Raw genomic sequence first — 19,755 nt, 5'->3', positions numbered from 1 at the left:
TCAGAATAGCAGTCCAGAAGCTTACAGATACCTCAGAAAAGTTAGGCATTCCATTTATTTGTGATCATGCCAAAACAGAAAATAAACAACTATTTTTACACTGCTATTGCTGATGAAAGAAGGAGAATATATTTAGCAATGAAGATTCTGCATGATACTGCTGAGCCAATTCACTAGCTTATAAAATAGATAAGTCTCTTGACCTGCCAACACAGAACAGTTAGGTTTGTAAGGGTTCAGATACTTTTCCGATCTGATCAGATATTGCCACCTGCAGGCCATCATGGTTCCTACATACAGAACATCACAGATAAAGACAGACCCCGGCTTCTCAGTTTTGTTCATCATCTGTAAACAAAACCCAACTAAAACCTACAACAAAGCCAAAGAAAAAATACCACACACACACATTGCATCACTTCACAATAAAAATTATTCAATCGAATCAGCCCAATTGTTGATAAAACCCTATCTCAGACTATCAGTCAGGAAAGTTCTTTTTTAGCACTTAACTGTTTTATGCAGGTTGTCTGGTCCCCATCCCCCCGAATAATAATAATAAAAAAAATAGAAAAATCTTCCACTTCATTTGTATTAAGAAGTTAAATTTGATCTAAACATGTGTTTAAGAAGAAACCCTGCCTTTGTTTAGTAAAAAATAAAACGAACACCTCTGACATATTTTTCAACTCTAAAACGCACTTCATCTCAAAACTTCACACACTTGCTAAAGCTACTTCATCTCATATCCTGACAGATGTCTTTGATTATAATATGCAACTCTTGCCCTGCTATAAGCCACTAAGAAAATGGGGTGAAAGGATTATTCCAATTAAGCTATTATTTTTATTATGTTCACATTTCCGATCTTTCCTTTAGCTCCATCTCCTTTGTATCATTATACTTTAGTTTTATGCAGTCTCTTTCAGTGTCTCTCAGCTTCATCATGACTGCCTTCAGTTTCTTCTCTGTCATGGTACATCCAGAAATTCTGATAGTCATTGAAGTAAAGCTGAAACCACCGCCTAGCCTGCCTTCCCTTCCACATGCCATCCAGGCTGGCCCCTTGTTGCTCAGCGCAGAAGAAAGCTAACTGCAGAATATCAACCAGATCTTCAAGGACAGCCCGATCTGCAAGTTGGGAATGAAAACTACACTAGCCAACTCCAACTGGAAAAGTATTTATCACCACGTACAGAACAAACGCATACTTGATGCTAACTGTACTGTGAAAGAAGTACAAATGTTACTTTGTTTTCTCATTGCCAGCTGCTTTACACTGCGTACTACCATTTGGCGGACTGGAAAACAAGAAAAACTACCTTCAGAATAAATCCATTTCTTCAGAATAAGCAAAGATAACATCAATGATTTAACTCTTTCTACATCTAGATTCCAGTGTCACTGTTGGTAGGAGAATATCTGAACTTTTTTCTGTCCCTACATAGAATACTTGATATGTATAGCATCAATGACAAAGCCAGTAAATAGGGCTGCCAGTGAACTCATGTGTAACGTGTCAGGAATCAGAACACAGGCAGGTGACCACGAAGCACAACGAAGCTTGTTCATAGGCCAACGAAGTCATGGACTAGCCCCTCCACAACAAGTTGTACTACCAGTCAGTCGATTAAGAATTACAAACCCAAGATAAAAATGAACAGAACTGAGCCACAGATCCAACTAACGCAGAAGCTGAAAGCTATAGAGCAGCAGCTGCAGCTAAAACACATCCACTCAACTACTATGGGTTTTGTAACAAGTTGCTGAAAGAATCACAGGTCACCAGGTCTCCTCATTTCCAACTCAAGAAGCATGCAAGTAGCTTGCAACGTGACTGTGTTGTACAAAGCCTATTTCAAACACTGAACTGCACTCCCAGTAATACATATAACCTCATATTTGCAGCAAATGGCAAAAATGCTACTAATTTTCATGGGAATGGGGATGAGACCAGAATTATGCACCAATGGTAATTACAATTCAAACACTGAGAGAAGTTTCAAATAGCAACTTTCCCACAGAGGCTGAATGGAAAAACCAACTCTATGATTAGTAAGAAGCTTTTAGTGTTTTATTATATTAATAACAGATTTCATTCCACTCCTATTAAGTATGCCCAGGATTAAACATTCATGTTTACCTCATTTGCGCACAGCACCTTGGCAGTTTCTAACATCAAAATGAAGTTGCAGAAGAACAGTATTCTATTTACATTATATTTGTTTTTCTTTCTACAGCACAATTATAGCAGCACATGCATGCTTCTGTAATTAGAACTACTTCAAAATATTTCCATTACAACCCCCAATTTCCAGCAGGATGTAAACTGCACTGCAGAAAAATCCCTCAGGCTGATGTGTAATATCATAGAGCTCATACTGAAAAGTTACTTTGTTTGGATATTTTCACAATCACCACCTAACTAACAGCACAACGCAGCAATCATGCCACATTTTTGTATGTATATGTGTGTATGTGTATATATATGTGTGCATGCATGTATGAAAAATTTGAAATTAATATTACAGAAGCATGAGGATAAGGCACGTAGGTACATTACTTTGTATAAACATCACATGAACCTCTGTAGCTCTTTAAGGCCACACTATCAGGTATTATCTTCAATGTTCAGTGCCAACTATGTTTAAACGGTAGCCATTTCAAATGGAGGACAAAATGATGACAACATCTAAAGAAGTTGAGTCCAGAAATTGCTCTCCTGTGAATACATCAGGAAATGTATTCGCACCATTTATCTCCTCGCTCTGGTTGCAAATATTGTGCATGAGACAAAAGCTTACTCTTTTTATCCTAATCCTCTGGTCAGCTTTGTTTTAGTGATTTCACAAATGGAAACATTAAAACAACATTCATGGACTTACCTCCAGGCCTCTCATGCTCTCCATCGGTATGCAGAAGCATTGAAATAGGCATTCCAACATGCTTAGATCTGCCAGCTACAACAACATTTTTTCCCAATGTTTGTATTCCTTATAGAAAAAAGAAAAAAACTATCAAAAATGTATTCCGCTATTTTGATATACCTAAACCCTTCTTCTCAATCCCCAAGATACAATTATTTGCTGTTGTAGACTGCTGACATGAAAATCCACAAGGCTGAACTTGAGGGATGAAGCCACAAAACAACTTCCAGCTTTCACCTTAGAGAAACAAAACCAGCAACCCATGCAAGGCATCTGAATCACCCTTTGAAGGGACTTAATTTCTTTTCTCTGACCACAAAGGGAAATGGAAGCTCTTATGTCTACCAATAAGAACATGTATATTATACTTGTAAAATGGTAACTATTCAATACATATGCATTCTTTTCCCTTTCTAGTACTGAATTAAATGTTCCCATTTTTGTTCTCGTTTCTTCCCCCACAAGAACTTACGTATTTAAATATTCTATTTGACAAATAATGAGGAGGTCACCAATAGCACAGAAAGTTCCTTGCAACATTATAAAATGCAAAAAATAAGTTAGCAAAGTGTTTCGCCAAGTATTCTATGCAGACTACCGTCTACACTTAATTAATAGTTATGCTACTGGCAAAAGATCTCATCTATTTGGCACCTACTTACTATTTAGATTAATCCTCTAAATGTTTGTTCTTCAATCAGCCCAATACATTTAGATAACCTATGCCTTTTAACCCACACCTAACTTTATCCTTCATTCATCTTCTGAGATAAGAAGAGTTTCAATACAGTTCAGTTTCTTACCTGTCCGTTTTATAATTTCCCACACAGCAGCAGCAGTGGCAGGTATTATAGAAGGCTGATCAAGACACAGACGTCCAATATTCATAATATGAAACCCATCCACATCCTTTTCAGGTGCGATAGTGTTACAAACTGTTCGCTCATCTATGTGATCTAGGAAACACAATGCTTTCAAATTACAGTTCTTTCACTTGTCAGGTGTCATCAATACTATCTGAATCATTACACAGAAACACAAGTATGGTCTAGCTAGAGTGATTATTACTATTATGAGTAAACTACACTCCCCTTCTAAAGGCAGAAGTTAAAACTTCACCTTTTCAAGTCATCTACTGAAAACTCAATGATTCAGTTTGTGACACAGCTAATACGGAAGATTCAGTCAAAATATGAGGCTGATACTCAGCTGAGAATGAGAATTACAACTTTGTAATTATAAAAATAAATGTTTAGGCAAGACACTTCAGGGTCATGTCTGCATTCTGGAATTATTAACTATCAAGTGGCTCAAAAAAAACCATAATAGGAGAAAAGTTACTGTGCACACTACCCATCTCTAAGATCACAAATGATAAACAACCTAAGTTTTCAACAAATGTATGGAAACCCTAAGCTGAAATAACTCTGTAAGTCTAGCTTTCATTTTCTGGTTTACAACAATACAACTGTTTTTAGTAACTTGCCAATCAGTAGGACACTGGAAAACTGTGAAGTGAGTACCTTCACTGGAAAACTGTTGAGAATGCATAAAATTGTTTGATATTGATGAGCTCGAAACACTAAGTATGGCTTCAATGACAATGCCTGCAAATAATTTATTATTCATACCTATTTGTAATGACTATTTTTCATACGCACTATGGATATGGGATAGGTCTGCAACTGCTTAACGCATACACTGTATAAACTTGGCACCAGTTATGGAAAAAAAATATGCATTAGCCAGTCCTACCCTCTGCAAAGTTACAAACCCAAGTATAAGGCTTGCATACGTAAAGATGCTCCAGAGGAACACCTCTACAAAACATCCCCATACTGACCCAGAAAGTAAACTCCATTTAATAAACGTATTTACCCAGTGGTACCTCAGTCAAAATGTTATAATCGTAGAATGGTATGGGTTGGAAGGGACCTTTAAAGGTCATCTAGTCCAACTCCTCTGCAATGAGCAAGGACATTTTAGTCTATTGCTTGTTTAATAACATCCCAAACTGCTTCCTGATTACACTTCCAGCTTTACTTCCATCTCAGAATGATTATTTTCCACATCTTTTATATAATGACACAACCCCCATGCTTGGCTAGATCCCTAACAGAACTCCATGAATGTGAGGCATTATATCACAATTTCCAATTCATGCAGCTTAATGGGACGTTTAAAAAAGCCAAATAAAGTGAAATGAGTGCTGATTATGGAATTCATACATTCCCAGTAAAAAAACAACAACTTATAGACATATAAAGGATGTTTGAATTTAGTAGTAGCTCTACTTATGTATTTTGTGATTTCACATTAAAAGGAGCCCGCTAATTAGAAGATACCATGCACGTTACAAAATTTAAAACACGGTAAACTCTTGTTCAAAGATTTCCAATTAAAAAAACCCTAGAGTTAAACCAGACTAATGATTTACAATTTAATCCAATGGGAGGAAGTTTCCTTCTGAATCCTAATGAGAAAGGTCTGTGGAAATTAACATATTAAGTACACTGATGGAAAAAGTCTCTTAGAAGTCAAACTTAGCCTCATCCAGATTGAAGGCAACCATAATCTTGTTTTTATGTCAACTTGGGGAATAAAAAAAACCAAAGAATGAAATTTGGAGTAAACTACTAAACAGTTTTTGCAAAAGCAAACTTGTTAACTTTAAGCAAGTTATTTGTTCATCAAACAAAAACTTGGCAGCCATGCTTTCCTTGTGCCTGGGATAGGACAGAACACTGCTCTGCCAAACATCTCATTGCTGTCTGTCATAAGCTTCCCAGAAATGGACAGATAATAGATACATTCACGTAAAAGGGAAAGGAACCATGCTTTACATAGTTTTCACACACACACACTGAAAACTGATTTGCAGAATTTCAGAAAAGGGCACACGGTAGGAAGAAACACATCTGCATAGCTGGGGACAAGTGAGCTGACACGGGTCTGAGAAGATGCGGACACCTTCCTTTCCTCATCAGAGACACTTCTACAACACTATCTTAGGCAGGTCATCCCCAAATAAACAAACAAAACCAACAAACTGTATAGACAGTTACCATGTTACTCAACGAGTAGATTTTATTTGCCTCAAGAAATTAATTTCCCTGTTGTTTCCACTTGATTGCAGATAGCCTCACTTATTTCCAGAGGAGCAAAATAATTTTTAAGTATGTTACCATCAGTCACATAGAGGATGCTTAGCCTCCTCTCAACTGGTATCATACCAGCTTTGTCACTGTCATTCCAAGCCACTCTCCATGCCAAGTTCCTCTCTGCACTCGCCCTTTTCACTGGTTAACCAAACTTGCAGGACGACACCGGGCATCACTTGCCTAGCTACTCCGACATGCACACAGAGAAACTCTTATTTACACAATAAATGACATGTGCCTCTAATGTTGACATATGAAAAATAAAGACTGATTTTCAAAAGGGAAGACCGATGAAAATAAAAACATAGCACAAAAGCGATTTGAAAACATACCATACAGATCAAGAGAGTCACAGAGCAAGGAGAAAGCTTTTGAGCAGCAGCAGTGCACTCCCTGACAATCATTCTGAGAAGCTTTACTGACACACTGCTACGATTTTAACAGTCATTTCCAAAGCAAACTATGCTTGGGCTGGCAGTCTTTCATAACACAGGGACATCATGTTCATACTAATTTGTCTCTTACTTCCTTGCAGCTTACAACTAAAAAAGTTGAGGTTTTCATACTGTCTCAAATAAATATCTAACATTTCATAGCCATCTTCCAGGCAATTTAAAAAAAGATACAGGAAACTCCCTACAAAACCATTACCACATCAGAAGTAATACACTCAAAAGATGCACAGAAAGGAAGTTTTCCTCAGGCAAAGATGATAATCCTCAAAGTTAAGCTGCTCCAGCTCACAAAAGTGAAAGAGAACAAAGCTATTTTCTGCTTCTATTTTTATCCCAATGTTGATCAAAAGCCACACCTGTGTGTGGTTTACTGCAAAAAAACCCTAAAATCCCACACAAGCACCTCAACTCTGGAATAAGCAGCTTCCACTGATAAAGTTTTCACAACTTCCAGGCTTTGCCTCCTTCCATTACAACACAAATCAAAAGAATTTTGGAAAACAAGCTAACTTAGCTTTCTGCCTTTCTGTTTCTGAAGTTCCTTTGGGAGAAAAAAAAAAAAAAGAAAAGTGTAATTGAATAATATCTGACACCCAGTATGGAAAGAATTTCCCAAATATTTTCAGTTCATGATAACTTGCATATTTAACTTTACTACACAGACAATGCAATATTGAAAAAGTTCTGCTATTGATTAAATTAAGCTTTTTACTACTGCAGGCAGGCAACAGCCAAGCCTCAAACTAGCAAGTTTTATAGATTAGAGGAAGGCTAGTTAGGCTTCATGTAGTTACTATGACAGGCATACCGTAGTTCTTGAGAGGGATCTTCAGCCAATTACTTTAGGGCTTAAACATTTAAGTGTACTAGCACCAGACATTTGAACTGACACAACTAGAATTCTCTTCAGGTTTTTTTTCTTCTTAAATATTGAACAGGTTTAAATTTGCTAAGTTTCAAGACTTAAGACTGGTTTTGCACTATACATCAACTGTAGAGCAGTCTGTAAGAGCAGACTGTAATGACCTGATATCTTCCACATAAAAAAATGAATTTCTGCAAGCGGTACCTAACAGTTTTACCAAGTACCTACACAAGTAAGACAAGTGACAGATGATACCTCCCATTTCTGGGGAACAAAACAGCAGAGTCCAGTGGATGAGTCAATTTCCTTTGCTATATGCTTCAGACAAAGATTTCCATCCCTAGGCTGTCAGTGCTCCATCTTTTCCTTGAGTTTTTACCACTGAAATGAAAGTTTGTTACGTTACCCATTTCTCCTTATCTATTCTTAGTGAAGGAGATGTTTGTTCAAAACAAACTGACCACATTCCATCAACTCCCAGAGTTCCTTACTCAGGATCCAAGACTTCAGTCTCCTTACTTGTGTTACACTTCCACCTTGTGGCCAACTTCTTCCAACAAGTGGCTGATTGCAGTTGGTTTGCTTACACTACAAAGCACAAAACTTCCTAATCGCTAATGCTGATGTTTATTATTAAATACAAAGCATGCCTTCCTCTATAACACTCAGCACCTGCCCCAATTTTTGCTGTTTCATAGATGTGAAACAAAGGCAGAAAGACCTGTCTGAAAGTAAAGACCAAGACCAGGAATAAGAGTGGAAATGAAGAGCTTACCTAGAAACAAAGCTTCTACTTCACCATCAGACACAAACAGGTTTGATTTGGGTTTTTTATATTCCCCTGGATTCCCACCTAGTGCTAGAAATCATGCCTGTATGTGTCAGACAGACAGCTACTGCCCTTCAGAGCAGACAGTATAAACGTATAATAAACCGCTTGGAAACACAGAGGCAGGGGAAACCCAACATGCCTGTCAATTTACCACAGTGACTACAGTAATTTAGGTACCTCCCCATCAGAAAGCATACAGAGGTCTAACTCAGTTGACTTATGTAGATTTAGATGAAAACTGCAAGTTTTGTCACTGCCAAAATACCATTTTTTCAGCTACTGCTAAGTGAGATTTTACTACAAATTAGAAGGAAAATAAAAACCCAAAATACAGTACAGGCTTTTAGGACCTTAGCACAAAGCTCACCTGGAACATTAGGGCCAGCACTGAAAACATGAAAAAAGGTTTAAGGCAAAACCTGGACTCACTGTGTGAAATGCTGTAGCATCATCTGCTAGATAGCATAACTTGGCATGATACAGGGGATGAAAATATGACAAAGGTCTTGGAGTTCAAGGCAAAACCAGTGAAACATGTTAAACAAAAAAAAAAAAAAAAAAAAAAAAAGAGAAATAAACTGCATAAAATATGTTTGTGTGGAGGGTAACTCCTTGAAATAGCATTCTGACTGAACTTTTTTAAAAGGCAAGGTTGACAATATGAAATGATTGTCACGATTTGCTTTTCTGTTTAAAATGAACTGCAATCTATCATCCAACAAATAATTCAACATTTCAACTAATGCTTCATTATGCACATCCTCTTTCAAGAGCTTCTTATGTCACCAAGACACACTTGTAACCTGAAGTTTTTAAACCCTTTCCTTTTGTGGTGACTGTATATGAGGAGCGGGACAAAAGATGTCACCTACCTGGGAGAGGCAGCTGAACTAATAAACCACTAACTCTTGCATCCTTGTTGAGTTTTACCGTCATATCTAAGAGTTCTTCCTGAGAAATGTCTTTTGGCCTCAGTATGATCTCACTAGAAATGCCTGATAAAAACCAAAAACAGAAGACAGGTTAATATCAGGAAATTTACCTACTGACAGCTTCGCCATTTCATCTGAAAATCTCTTAACTGTCTTAACCACAGAGGACTTGCTAAAAATGCTGGTTTTGCTGTCTGGTTTTTAATGCTGTATTTCTAGATTTCAAGTACAATCTTACAACGAAACATACAGGAAAAACAACAACAAACCAAACCTAAAAAAACCATAATTGGACACAGTAGCTGCAAAACTAAACAACTGTTTAGAAATATTTGGAAAATAAAAACATGTAACTTCTCTGCAAGTAAGCTCTTGAGAATAACAACTAAAACTGACCAGACAAAGGTACGCTAACAATACTGGCATTTTATGTGATGGCTTTTCCACTTCTGTGGGACAAAACTTGTTATTAGAAAAGAAAAATTTTCAAGCTACTTCACAAGACAGCAGTTTCTCCGATAGCAACAACACTGAAGTTCCCTGTTTAGGCAATGATGTTTTCATTTGGACATGAGATGTTGTAGTGACTGGGCTTTGTCTCCTGTTAACAGTCACGTAGCTTTACTGTTTGTTTTCATTATGTCTGAAATTTTGCCCTTCATATTCACATCTGTGAAGCCTTGACTTTGGATTGGCTTGCCTGGCTCCACTGTGCACCTAAAGCGTTCAACAGGACACGTCATGAGATAGAGCAGATGCACACGATGATTGACATGAATTAGTTCCTGACATTATGAGAAAAAAGGCTCTTCCCAATATCTTTCTGTGAAATGAGTTATTTAATCGCTGTTCCCATCAATTTCAGGGTACCAGGGTTTGCTATCAGTTGGAGATGGGCTGAAAAATCCATGTATAAAAGCAGGAATCTAACAGGTACTGAGGAGGCAAGATCTTAAGCAAATATTTCACACTCAAAAACTCAAAGCGTCTTGCAGAAACAGCTAAAACCTGACATAATTTATCTCTGATTACCTTTATTCACTAAGCCTCTCAAAGCCAGTTAAGACATTTAACTACAAAAAATCTTCCCCAGTGTTCCCCTTTAGTTTCCAGTTTCTAACAGTAAGGGTGCAAACTGTTCCGTAACAACATTTTAAGACATCGAATTGAACTTCTGCCTACCATTCATGTGACATTAAAACTACCTTCTTCACATGTCAATGCAACTTCTTTTCTTTAGGTTCACCAGAAAAGATGAGGAAGAAAAAAAGAGTGCAAAATTAAATTCAAGTGTGAAGGGGGTCCCGCTGCTTTTTTTTTTTTTTTTTTTTTTCAGATCAACAGTACCTTGTGCTTACCAAAGAATCATTTATATCACATTAACACATACCTACAGCTGCAGCTGCTTTTATCTTGTTTCTGACATAGGTATGACTAGCTGGATTGTCTCCTACTAATATGACAGTGAGATGAGGTCTCTTGTTTCCAAAGGATATCCATGATTCTACATCCCTTTGAACTTCTTTCAAAACTTGTTCAGCAAGCTTTGTCCCTGAGATAATGGTTGCTTCATCACTATTAAGACAAAAAGATACACAATATTTAGGTCTAAAATTTCATAAACAACTTTTTCATAAACACTTTCAAGTATGTGATTGACAGTATTAAATACTTGCAAATGCTTTGATTAGTTAATTTGCTAATATTTCAAATATGATTTGAAAAACACTAACACACTACAAATCCACCCAGAGAAAGAAGTGTTTCCCTACTCTCTCATTTGAAGAGCAGGAATGTGCCATCAGTGCATACAGAAGAGGAGCTCACCTGCCACACCCCACCTTCCCAACACACGTAGCCAGCCAGGTCGAACATATCTATGAACTCCTGCATTTGGGAACAGAACATGAGAACATTCTTATGCCCTTCCGTTTTTCTGTTTTAATGATTTTTTACCCACCTCCCTTCCCAAATTTCCTTCAAAAATCTAATTGACATGGGATTATTCACACGATTCTTCTGTCCGGGCCTAGATGATATGATTTCTCAGCTTTCTTAGGACTTCATTCATACAAGCCAGTGGTGACTAACTCAGGAGCTTCCATCACGTCCTCCCTATTCCTGTCCTATCAACTCCCCATCCTTCCAGTAAACTCCCTCTGCACTACAGCACACAAACATTCTCCTTGAGTGAAGGACCCACACCACTGCCCTACCCATGTAGAAAAGCAGAAGAAAACCGAAAGGGTCTTGTGCCTTGAACTTGCCCCAGAACTCCTCAGCCCCCCTCCTTCCCTCTATCGATGCTGTGATCACCATCTCATCCAAGGATGTTGAACTCACACACACCCCCCACCAAGCTGCAACAAACAAAAACCTCCAGCATGTATAACTTTCAGATGCTAAGATGCCAATTCCTTTTGTATCAGATAAGCAGCCTTTAAACACTAACCTTATCGCTTGGTGCTGGTGGTGCTTAGAGGGAAGAAAGCAGAAAGACAGAAAGCTACAGATCAAAAAATTCTATCACTGACCTGGTTTAAAACATGATATTCTGTAAGATTCAAACCATAACTTTAAGCCACCAAAACGAGTAAGCTGCATTTTACTGATTTCAGAAATTTGTGCCATTTCCATCATTCTTAGTAAATCTTCATGATAAAAGCAGCTGAATGCACAAGGGTGTGGAAGAAGGAAGGTCATGGGGAGGGGAAGAACAGCAGTGACAACATTTACACCACTCAGGACAGGACAACCACAAGACCACCCAAAAATCATAGACCATCTATGATCTTATATAAAGAAATGACCCAAACTTAATATCTATACCTGACTGACAGATGAAGAAGTCCAGTCTACATTTTAGCTTACTGAAGAATGGCTCTGTTAGGACTCTGCCTACGTAAGGAAGAGCAAGATACCTGAAAATACATTTTTCCAGATCAGAAATATTTGCATACAACTCTAACTTCTACTACTGCTCAACACTTTCAAATAAATGAACAACTTGTAAGCAGCAACATGACAGCCCCCAAAACATCTTTTAAAACAAACTTTATTTCAAATGGCATACGCGGTAAAACTTAACAGCACTCCAGAGGCACTGCAGAATGGAAAAGAAGTCTAATTCCTTGTTTAATGTTACAAGCCCTACCCTCACCCTTCAATGACACTGCACTGACAATAATACTAAGACTTACCCTTTGGTAAAGCACTCAATGTCTTTTATCAACTCCCCATGCTCACCTCACCAGTGAAACGCTCAAAGATCAAGCACATCTCGACTGAACAGCACTTCCTTAAGTACTGCTTCATTTACACCTTCCAAGTGTCAGCTTTATCTTACCTGGGTTGTTCTCCTGGTCTCTGGAGTCTTCTCCATCTTCCTGCCCGTCCGCTCATGGTGAGCGAGCATAGATGTTCCTCACCTTGTACATGTCCACAGAACATATTCCACCACAGTGCAAGCTTTTATCTACACAATCTCCTTTACTAATTGAACCTCTCCTCAAACTCCCAGAATCCTAGCATGATACATACATATAGTTAACAGCATTTCTTGGGACAATCATCTGATAGCATAGTAAGAAAATAAATACTATTCTATCTGTGAAAATCCAGTAAAATAACACCAACCGCCCAGAAGCAGAACAACCAAGACAGACACAAAGTTAAAGCTACTCGTGGACAAGTTCAGTCCTCTCCTAATGAGCAGAACAGTGTGGCACTGTAAGAACACACATGCTCCTGGCTCATCAGCTCCTAACCAAAGACCATCCACTGAATACTTGATCTCACTTACTACAAATTAAGCCTGAGTTTCCCCTCTGTAAACATCCTTTGGTACCTTCCTGGAGATGAAGAGCTTTATGTGTACACAGACACACAGACACACACAGAGAGTAAACCCTGCTTTGAACTGAATACCTTAATTCAACATGACTACCATTCATAACTGACACAGTTTAGTCAGGAATCCAGGCGAGTTAAAATGACACTAACAAGGTGTCATAATGTGAAAAAGAAAACGAAGAGGGGAGAAAAAAACCCCCGACATGGCAGTGCCTGGTGCTAAAAAAAAAGAATAAAAAAAGAAGAAAGAAAAACAAATACACTCTGCTGAGAACAATTTATCCAACTTTTTCAGGAAAGTGAAGTATTAAAACATACTTAGCACACAAAAACCATTAATACCTTGTTTCCTTCAATTTTACGCCAGCCTTAGCTACTTCCCAAACCCAAGTTTCTGTACTGTTTAACTTGCATATATATATATATATAAAGAATAATTAAGCTAACAGATATTGTTTTATTTTTTTCCTGTATGGCCTGCTCTGTATGTGCTCATTTTCATAGGTGCCTCTCTCATTTTCATTATTTATGTTTTAGCTATACATGCCTTTGACACAAGACACCTTTCCATGTACTCATGCCAAAAATAATGAATGCTCATCTGTGTAGCAATGACATATACATTTAAGACCACAGGGACTTAATATTTCGGTGACAAGATTTTTTTTCAATCCACACAAAGGTCTATCACATTCCTATGATCTTTTTACTCTAAATGCATTGCCAAACCATAAGTTTTCCTAACCTTTAAGAAAACAATTTTAAGCGCATGCCTCTTCCTTAAAATCTAGCCACAGACTCATGAAGTTTTCGAGATCTGTCCTCACTTATGTCTGACCATTCTCACCCCATCACATTCAATCATCTTGGTCACCCAGGGATCAAAACCAAAGCAAATGAACAGGAAAAACAGCGCTAAAGACACAAAACCACACACACACAAATACAGAAGAAAAACACCCTTGTGCACACACACCTTATAACATAGGATGAAACGCATGTAATCTATCCTAGTCAGGAGGCCCTGTGATCAGGCTCTTCAACACCTGGACCTTTGTGAAAAGAAGAAACAGTTAAGTTCTATAAGCCTCAGCAAGTCAATTGCAAGAGACAAAAACCAGTGTCTGAAAAGAGAAATAATCTATGTTAAGACTACTCTGAGGCAGGCCAGGTACAGAAGATCAAAATACTTCCATGTTAGTTCACACATACAGAAGAAAGTAAGTACAATCATACCTTAGCAAGAAGTTACGGCATGGCCAACTTTAGAAAGGCTACCCTCTAGTGGCATTCCAACAGCTAAATGGATACTTTGAGGAAGAAAGTTACCAACACAAGGAGTAGTTCTGTTTTTCATATTCATATATGAAAGGTGCTGGGAAGGGAGATGGTAAATAGTATGTACATTTATGGTAAATGTTTATCAAAGTGACTCCAGGTCTCAATGAGAATCTCAATGAAGGCAAAATACAAATCTTTTGATAAAACTTTCAGCTTTTCCTTTGGAGACTGACCATCAACCACAGAGCAACTGAAATTACCAAATAATCAGAAAATGGAGTGTGAAAGTTTAGCTTTGTACCTTACAGAGTTATGGAAAACTGTTACTGTAACTGTCAAGTTACAGATGTACTGTTGTCTCTTAAGGAAGGGAAGAGCCACGAATCTCGGGACTTCTTATTTTTTTTCCTCCCTCTCAATTTTACTATTTAAGGCAAGAAAGCTTCCCCCACCATCATCTGCTCGTAGATGATGATCATACATCTCTCTTGAGCCACATGGGCTCAACCACCCATAGTTTACCAACATCAGTACATCACTACTGCGAATTTTTTTGGAACACAGCTAACAATTTTTATGATGGTTCAGAAACCAAATGTCCCAGCTGTCACAAGTCCCAAGCTACTAAAAACACTCCACATACCCACTAGGTATGCATCAAAATATGCCATCACTGTAACCAAGCTGTAAATATCACTACCGCAATTACCAGCACTTAGGTTGAAACCTTCATCACTTCTGACATGTTTCCTAGCAAAAGTTTTCAAATAGATTTGAAAGCTTATGTCGCCTTCACGCATTGCAAATACTTTTGCTCTGAATTGGTCAGCCCCTAAATTTTTTTAAAAGTCCAAGGACAAAACCAAGGGCAAAGCAAACATTACATTAAAGATTATTACATTCTTCTTCTACATGGCTAGATATTCCACAATTAGTAGCTATTCATGCATTACCGTTCTGCTGGTCTACTTTACTAAATAAATAAAAAAAAACAAACCCAAGAATCCTTAGTATTTACACTTAACCATACACTTTTCAGTTACACAAACAAACTTCAACTCTTTAGTAGCTGATTCAAGTAAAGACGATCTAGAACTATTCTGAATTGAATTATTTCAGTCTTGGTGATTTATCTCAGCTGGTCATCATTACAGCTAAACAACATAGTGTTCTTCCTACAGAAGATTTTGATATATCAGATTTAATCACCATAATTACTTTATTCTTACACCTAGCATTTGACTACTTCGACTTTTGCCACTTGAACTTTGCTTCACACATAAAATAAGCAAAGTACGTGATGGTATTTTACCTCTATTTTATAGGAAGACAGAAATATTTCTCTGGATCATTATTAATTCTAGTGTGTTTACAACTTCATCTAAAATTTTAAGACAAGGGTACAAATTCAGTATATCTCAAAACACGCATTACCTATAGCGTAACAGAAGTGTAGTTCTAGTTCCAAAGAAAAACCTCCCCGGGAAGACAAAAATACCCAACAAAACAACCAACCCTAGTATATTAAGAAATGTCTGATTACCTTTTAAGAAGATAAAAGCTTGTCAACCTTCAACAGTAATCATCATCTTTCCATGACTACTCTGGATATCCAGAAATAAAACATTTCAACACTCTCTGCAAATACCTATGCTTGAAGCTTTAATGTATATCTACACACAAATGTGTTTAACATATGTTGAATTAGTTTGCCATGAACGGAAGTAGTTCAAAGTAATTTACAAAACCAATAAAGCATTCTGGTTTTATGTTAAAATCAGACTGGTTTTCAAAGTGCTGCTGAGTCTGATCAGTTGGGGGGGGTTTCTGTACCATATTCTAAGGGATGAGCAAGTCCACACCTTGAACAACATTCAGGGGAAAAAAAAAAAAATCCACCATACTTTCTGAGATGGTCTAAAACCAGTTCTGCACTCTGTCTCTACTATAAGAAACTACATACCTGGAGTAACAATGTATGATTAATGTTATTTAAATAGGTTGTCTTTTTGTCTGTTTATCAGCGTACTCAAACATGAGAAATGTTTAACCATTCAACACATGGGGAAAATATCTAAATGCCAGCAGACACTGTATTTATTCAGAGACACTTGTTCAAACTTTACAGACACACGAATGGGAGAACAGTAAGAATTTTTAAATATTACCTAACAGCATATGGAATAAACGCACAGATTTGAGCTCTGAAACTACTTCATTCTTCTGCTGCTTTTTAAGATGGGAAAAAAATAACTCCAGAAGCACAAACAAACAGCCAGGAGCATCACTCCACCCATAACATAGCTCATCGATTTCTTAAGAATAACTGTTTGCTTAAGATCGATCATATTTGAAAACAGCCAGCCTCTGCCTGCACTTCTGGGGAAAAAGCTCAACTGTCTACACATTTAAGTGCACCTAAAACACAGTCTTCTTGCTACTACCTACCAATTTACTGTAAGAAACTTACGTAATGCCAGTGGCTAAAAAGCAGAAACCATTCCTGGGTTTAGATGCAAGTATTAAAAAGGAAACAAATGAGGTGGCAATGCATTGTCATTTACTACTCCAAACAGAAGTTTCTAGTTCTCTTCCTTTCAAGATTATTCTCCATCCTCCATGAGTCCAGAAATTACCTTCCTAACAGTATGAAAACAGTTACACTAACACCACTTTTTATGTAACATGCCTGATTTATGAAGTATATTTCATCAAGGTCCTACTTTCTGCTACATAGTCACCATCTATTCACACCGCATTTTTAAAGTTTCTGGATTTACTCAACAATGATTAAAGCTTTGAGCATTTCTCCAGATGGGATACATAAGGTGCTGCAGGTTTATCAAAGACAGACAAAGCAGGAGCGAGCACATACGTACACAGCTGCTGCACAAAATATACTGAAATTCAGTTCACCCCCCAGTTCTAGCAACCTGCTGAGCAACCAGTTTAAGTAAAACAAAAGTCATCTTGAAAACGTCTGCGACATCCTGAATTCAACTCCCATTTGTCTCTAATTACTTTACTACAATTCAGTAACACGCTATCTTACTTATTATTCGGACCTTCAGAACTCTGCCTCAGCCAAACCACCCAGTTACAACATAACCTCTCACTAGGAAAAAAAATAATATTAAAAAAGCAAGCTTTAAATGAACAGTTACAGAGAAGCTCCCAATACCTTGCCCTTTTCCTTACTTGCACTGTAATGCTCTTCAAACCCTCGGTCACCCCCTCAGCATGAGGGGCTCAGTCCCGCTGGCGCATTAACGAAACGCACAGGGAAACTACGCCAGGAGACCGCTCCTCACCGCATCCTGCTCGGCCTGGGGATGATCCAGGCCTCCCCCCAACGCCAGGGGACCCCTGCCCGCTGCAGCGCTGTCAGAGCGTGGCCACGCAGGTTGGGGTTTTTTTTTATTTATTTATATTACAACTTGGCAGTTGGTTTGTTTATTTATTTATTTATTCATTCAAGAACAAAGGAGCACCACCACACCACAGCACCTGCCTTGCTGAGGACAGCGATGTGCAATGGGATTGGTCTGTCACCATCAGAGATCTCCCTTTGTATGGACTACAATATTCTTCAGCAAAGATTAAAACACTTGCCTACAAGCCATCAGTGAAAATAGTCAAAAAAGCAAAAAAAAATAAATTAATATTTATAGTAATGCTGTGTAAATCAACTGGGAGGCTCTGCAACATCAACGTTTACTCGCCAGCCACCCAACCCGGGGAGGAGGCTGGGAGGCCACACTGCAAGGACTCCCCCATTCCTGTGCACCCACTAAATCCCCACGATCCAGCATGCCAGTGCTGCAGCCCCCCCCGGTACCTCAGCCACCCCCCCGCGCGTGCACACACACACCCCCTCCCGCACAGACCCCGCACACACCCCCTGCACACGCACCCCCCGCACACATGCACACACACTCCCCCGGAAAAACCCCGCACACACGCACCCCCCGCCGCACAGACCCCGCACAGCCCCAGCACAGACCCCGCAGCCCCTGCCCCCCCAGTACCTCAGCCCGCCGGCACCGACCCCGCAGAGCCCCGCTTTCCCGGGGAGCACAGCAAGGCGGCCGGGGGTCAGGGGCTGCGCCCCGGAAGCGAGCGCTGAGGGAGCCGAGCCCCTCTCTCCCCTCAGGCGGCTGCCGCCTTTCCCGCCCGCCGCAGGCTCCCAGCGCCCCCGTCACACGGCAGCGGCGGCGCGGCCCGGCGCTCCCCTGAGGGCTCCCCGCCGCACGGGCGGGAGGAGGAGGAAGAAGGAAGGGGTGAGGACGGAGGTGCCCCGAGCCATGGCGGCGTACCTGGCAGCGCTGCGAGGGGGGCTGCTGGTGCTGCAGGCGGCCGGGAGCAAGAAGGTTCGCCATCTCCTCAGCGGCACCGAGCCCGAGCGCAGCGCAGAACAGGAGGAAAAGGCGCTCGCCGCCGCCATATCGGTCCCGACGTACGGAAGCGCCGCCGCAACCAAGCGACGAAGGGAGGAGCCAGGGCAAGTAGCGGGCCCGGGCCCGGGGCCGCGGCGGGGCGGGGCGGGGCGCGGCGCTGAGGGGCGGCCCGGCGGGCAGGGGCCGTGACGGGAAGACTGGGATTGAGGGCACGGAAGGGCACAGCGCCCGGCAGCGTGGAGGCCGGCGGGGTCCCGTCCGCTGGAGGCAGATCTGTGGGCAACCAGTGCCCGGGGGCCGGCAAACGTTGCCCCTCATAATTCTTGGCTGCACCCTCGTGTTTTCCCAGGGGAAGTCTTGTGGACTTTCTTGCAACTCACACGCTTGTGCTTTCTGTCACGTTTTACGGCATATTTTTCACTACAAAGCGCGGAGAAATTCCTCTCTGCAGAGGGGAGGAAGAAAACGGGGAGATCTGAAATAGCAGGGCATGCCACATACAAAGCAAAATAATAACGAGCAGCCTTTCCTGCAGTAGGGAGCCTATGGACAGTGGGCAAATTCTTTTATGAATCTGGCAAAAGCTTTGAAAAGATGTAACAGATCACGGAGGCTCCCATTTGTGGTAATTTAACCAGCAAATGTTTTGATCAGTTAGGTGTTGGCCTAAGGAACACGGCTCAGGTGCTTCCACTGGCAGTGCACGCACTGCCTTGTAATGACTTGTCCTCCTAGATTCTTACTATCTTTCAATATTGTAGATAATGTCTAAATCTTCTCCTTTAGGTTGCCATCTCTTACTTTCGAAACAGTAGTGACTCCCAAGCTGTATGCACTCCCCAGGGTGTATGTACTGCATTAATTACAAAGGACACGTACCCAAGATTCATTGACACAATTATTATATACACTGCCCCTTACTCATGTGATTCTTTCTTGTTACTATCCTGTTCAGGAAAAAGCGAACATGTGAGGATATAGGAAGTCCTGTGTAAATTTACGGTCCTGAGCAGATAGTAGATCTTTAAGACAGAACAAAGATCTTCAAATGCC

General features: G+C 39.9%; 2 protein-coding genes across 5 annotated transcripts in view; one reads left to right on the top strand and one right to left on the bottom strand.

The window, feature by feature from the left end:
- MTHFD2L (methylenetetrahydrofolate dehydrogenase (NADP+ dependent) 2 like) overlaps positions 1–18,765 on the bottom strand; it is a 37,883-nt gene extending 19,118 nt beyond the window's left edge. For all 4 annotated transcript variants that reach the window (XM_080409398.1, XM_080409400.1, XM_080409399.1 and 1 more), the window contains exons 1-5: positions 18,622–18,765; positions 10,563–10,747; positions 9,113–9,235; positions 3,731–3,883; positions 2,886–2,993 (exon numbers count right to left, since the gene is read on the bottom strand). In XM_080409398.1, the coding sequence (XP_080265524.1) occupies positions 2,886–2,993; positions 3,731–3,883; positions 9,113–9,235; positions 10,563–10,747; positions 18,622–18,749 (697 nt within the window). In that variant the 5' untranslated portion in view covers positions 18,750–18,765. The remainder of the gene's footprint in view (positions 1–2,885; positions 2,994–3,730; positions 3,884–9,112; positions 9,236–10,562; positions 10,748–18,621) is intronic.
- The window catches only part of RASSF6 (Ras association domain family member 6), a 129,657-nt gene continuing 128,577 nt past the window's right edge, over positions 18,676–19,755 (top strand). The window contains exon 1 of the mRNA XM_080409503.1: positions 18,676–18,806. The gene's annotated coding sequence lies outside the window, so the exon portion shown is untranslated. The remainder of the gene's footprint in view (positions 18,807–19,755) is intronic.

This window comes from Falco punctatus (genome assembly GCF_963210335.1).
Source record: "Falco punctatus genome assembly, chromosome: 1".
NCBI lineage: Eukaryota > Metazoa > Chordata > Aves > Falconiformes > Falconidae > Falco > Falco punctatus.
Note: the sequence above shows the minus strand (reverse complement) of the source record. Positions and strands in the feature narration are given on the sequence as shown.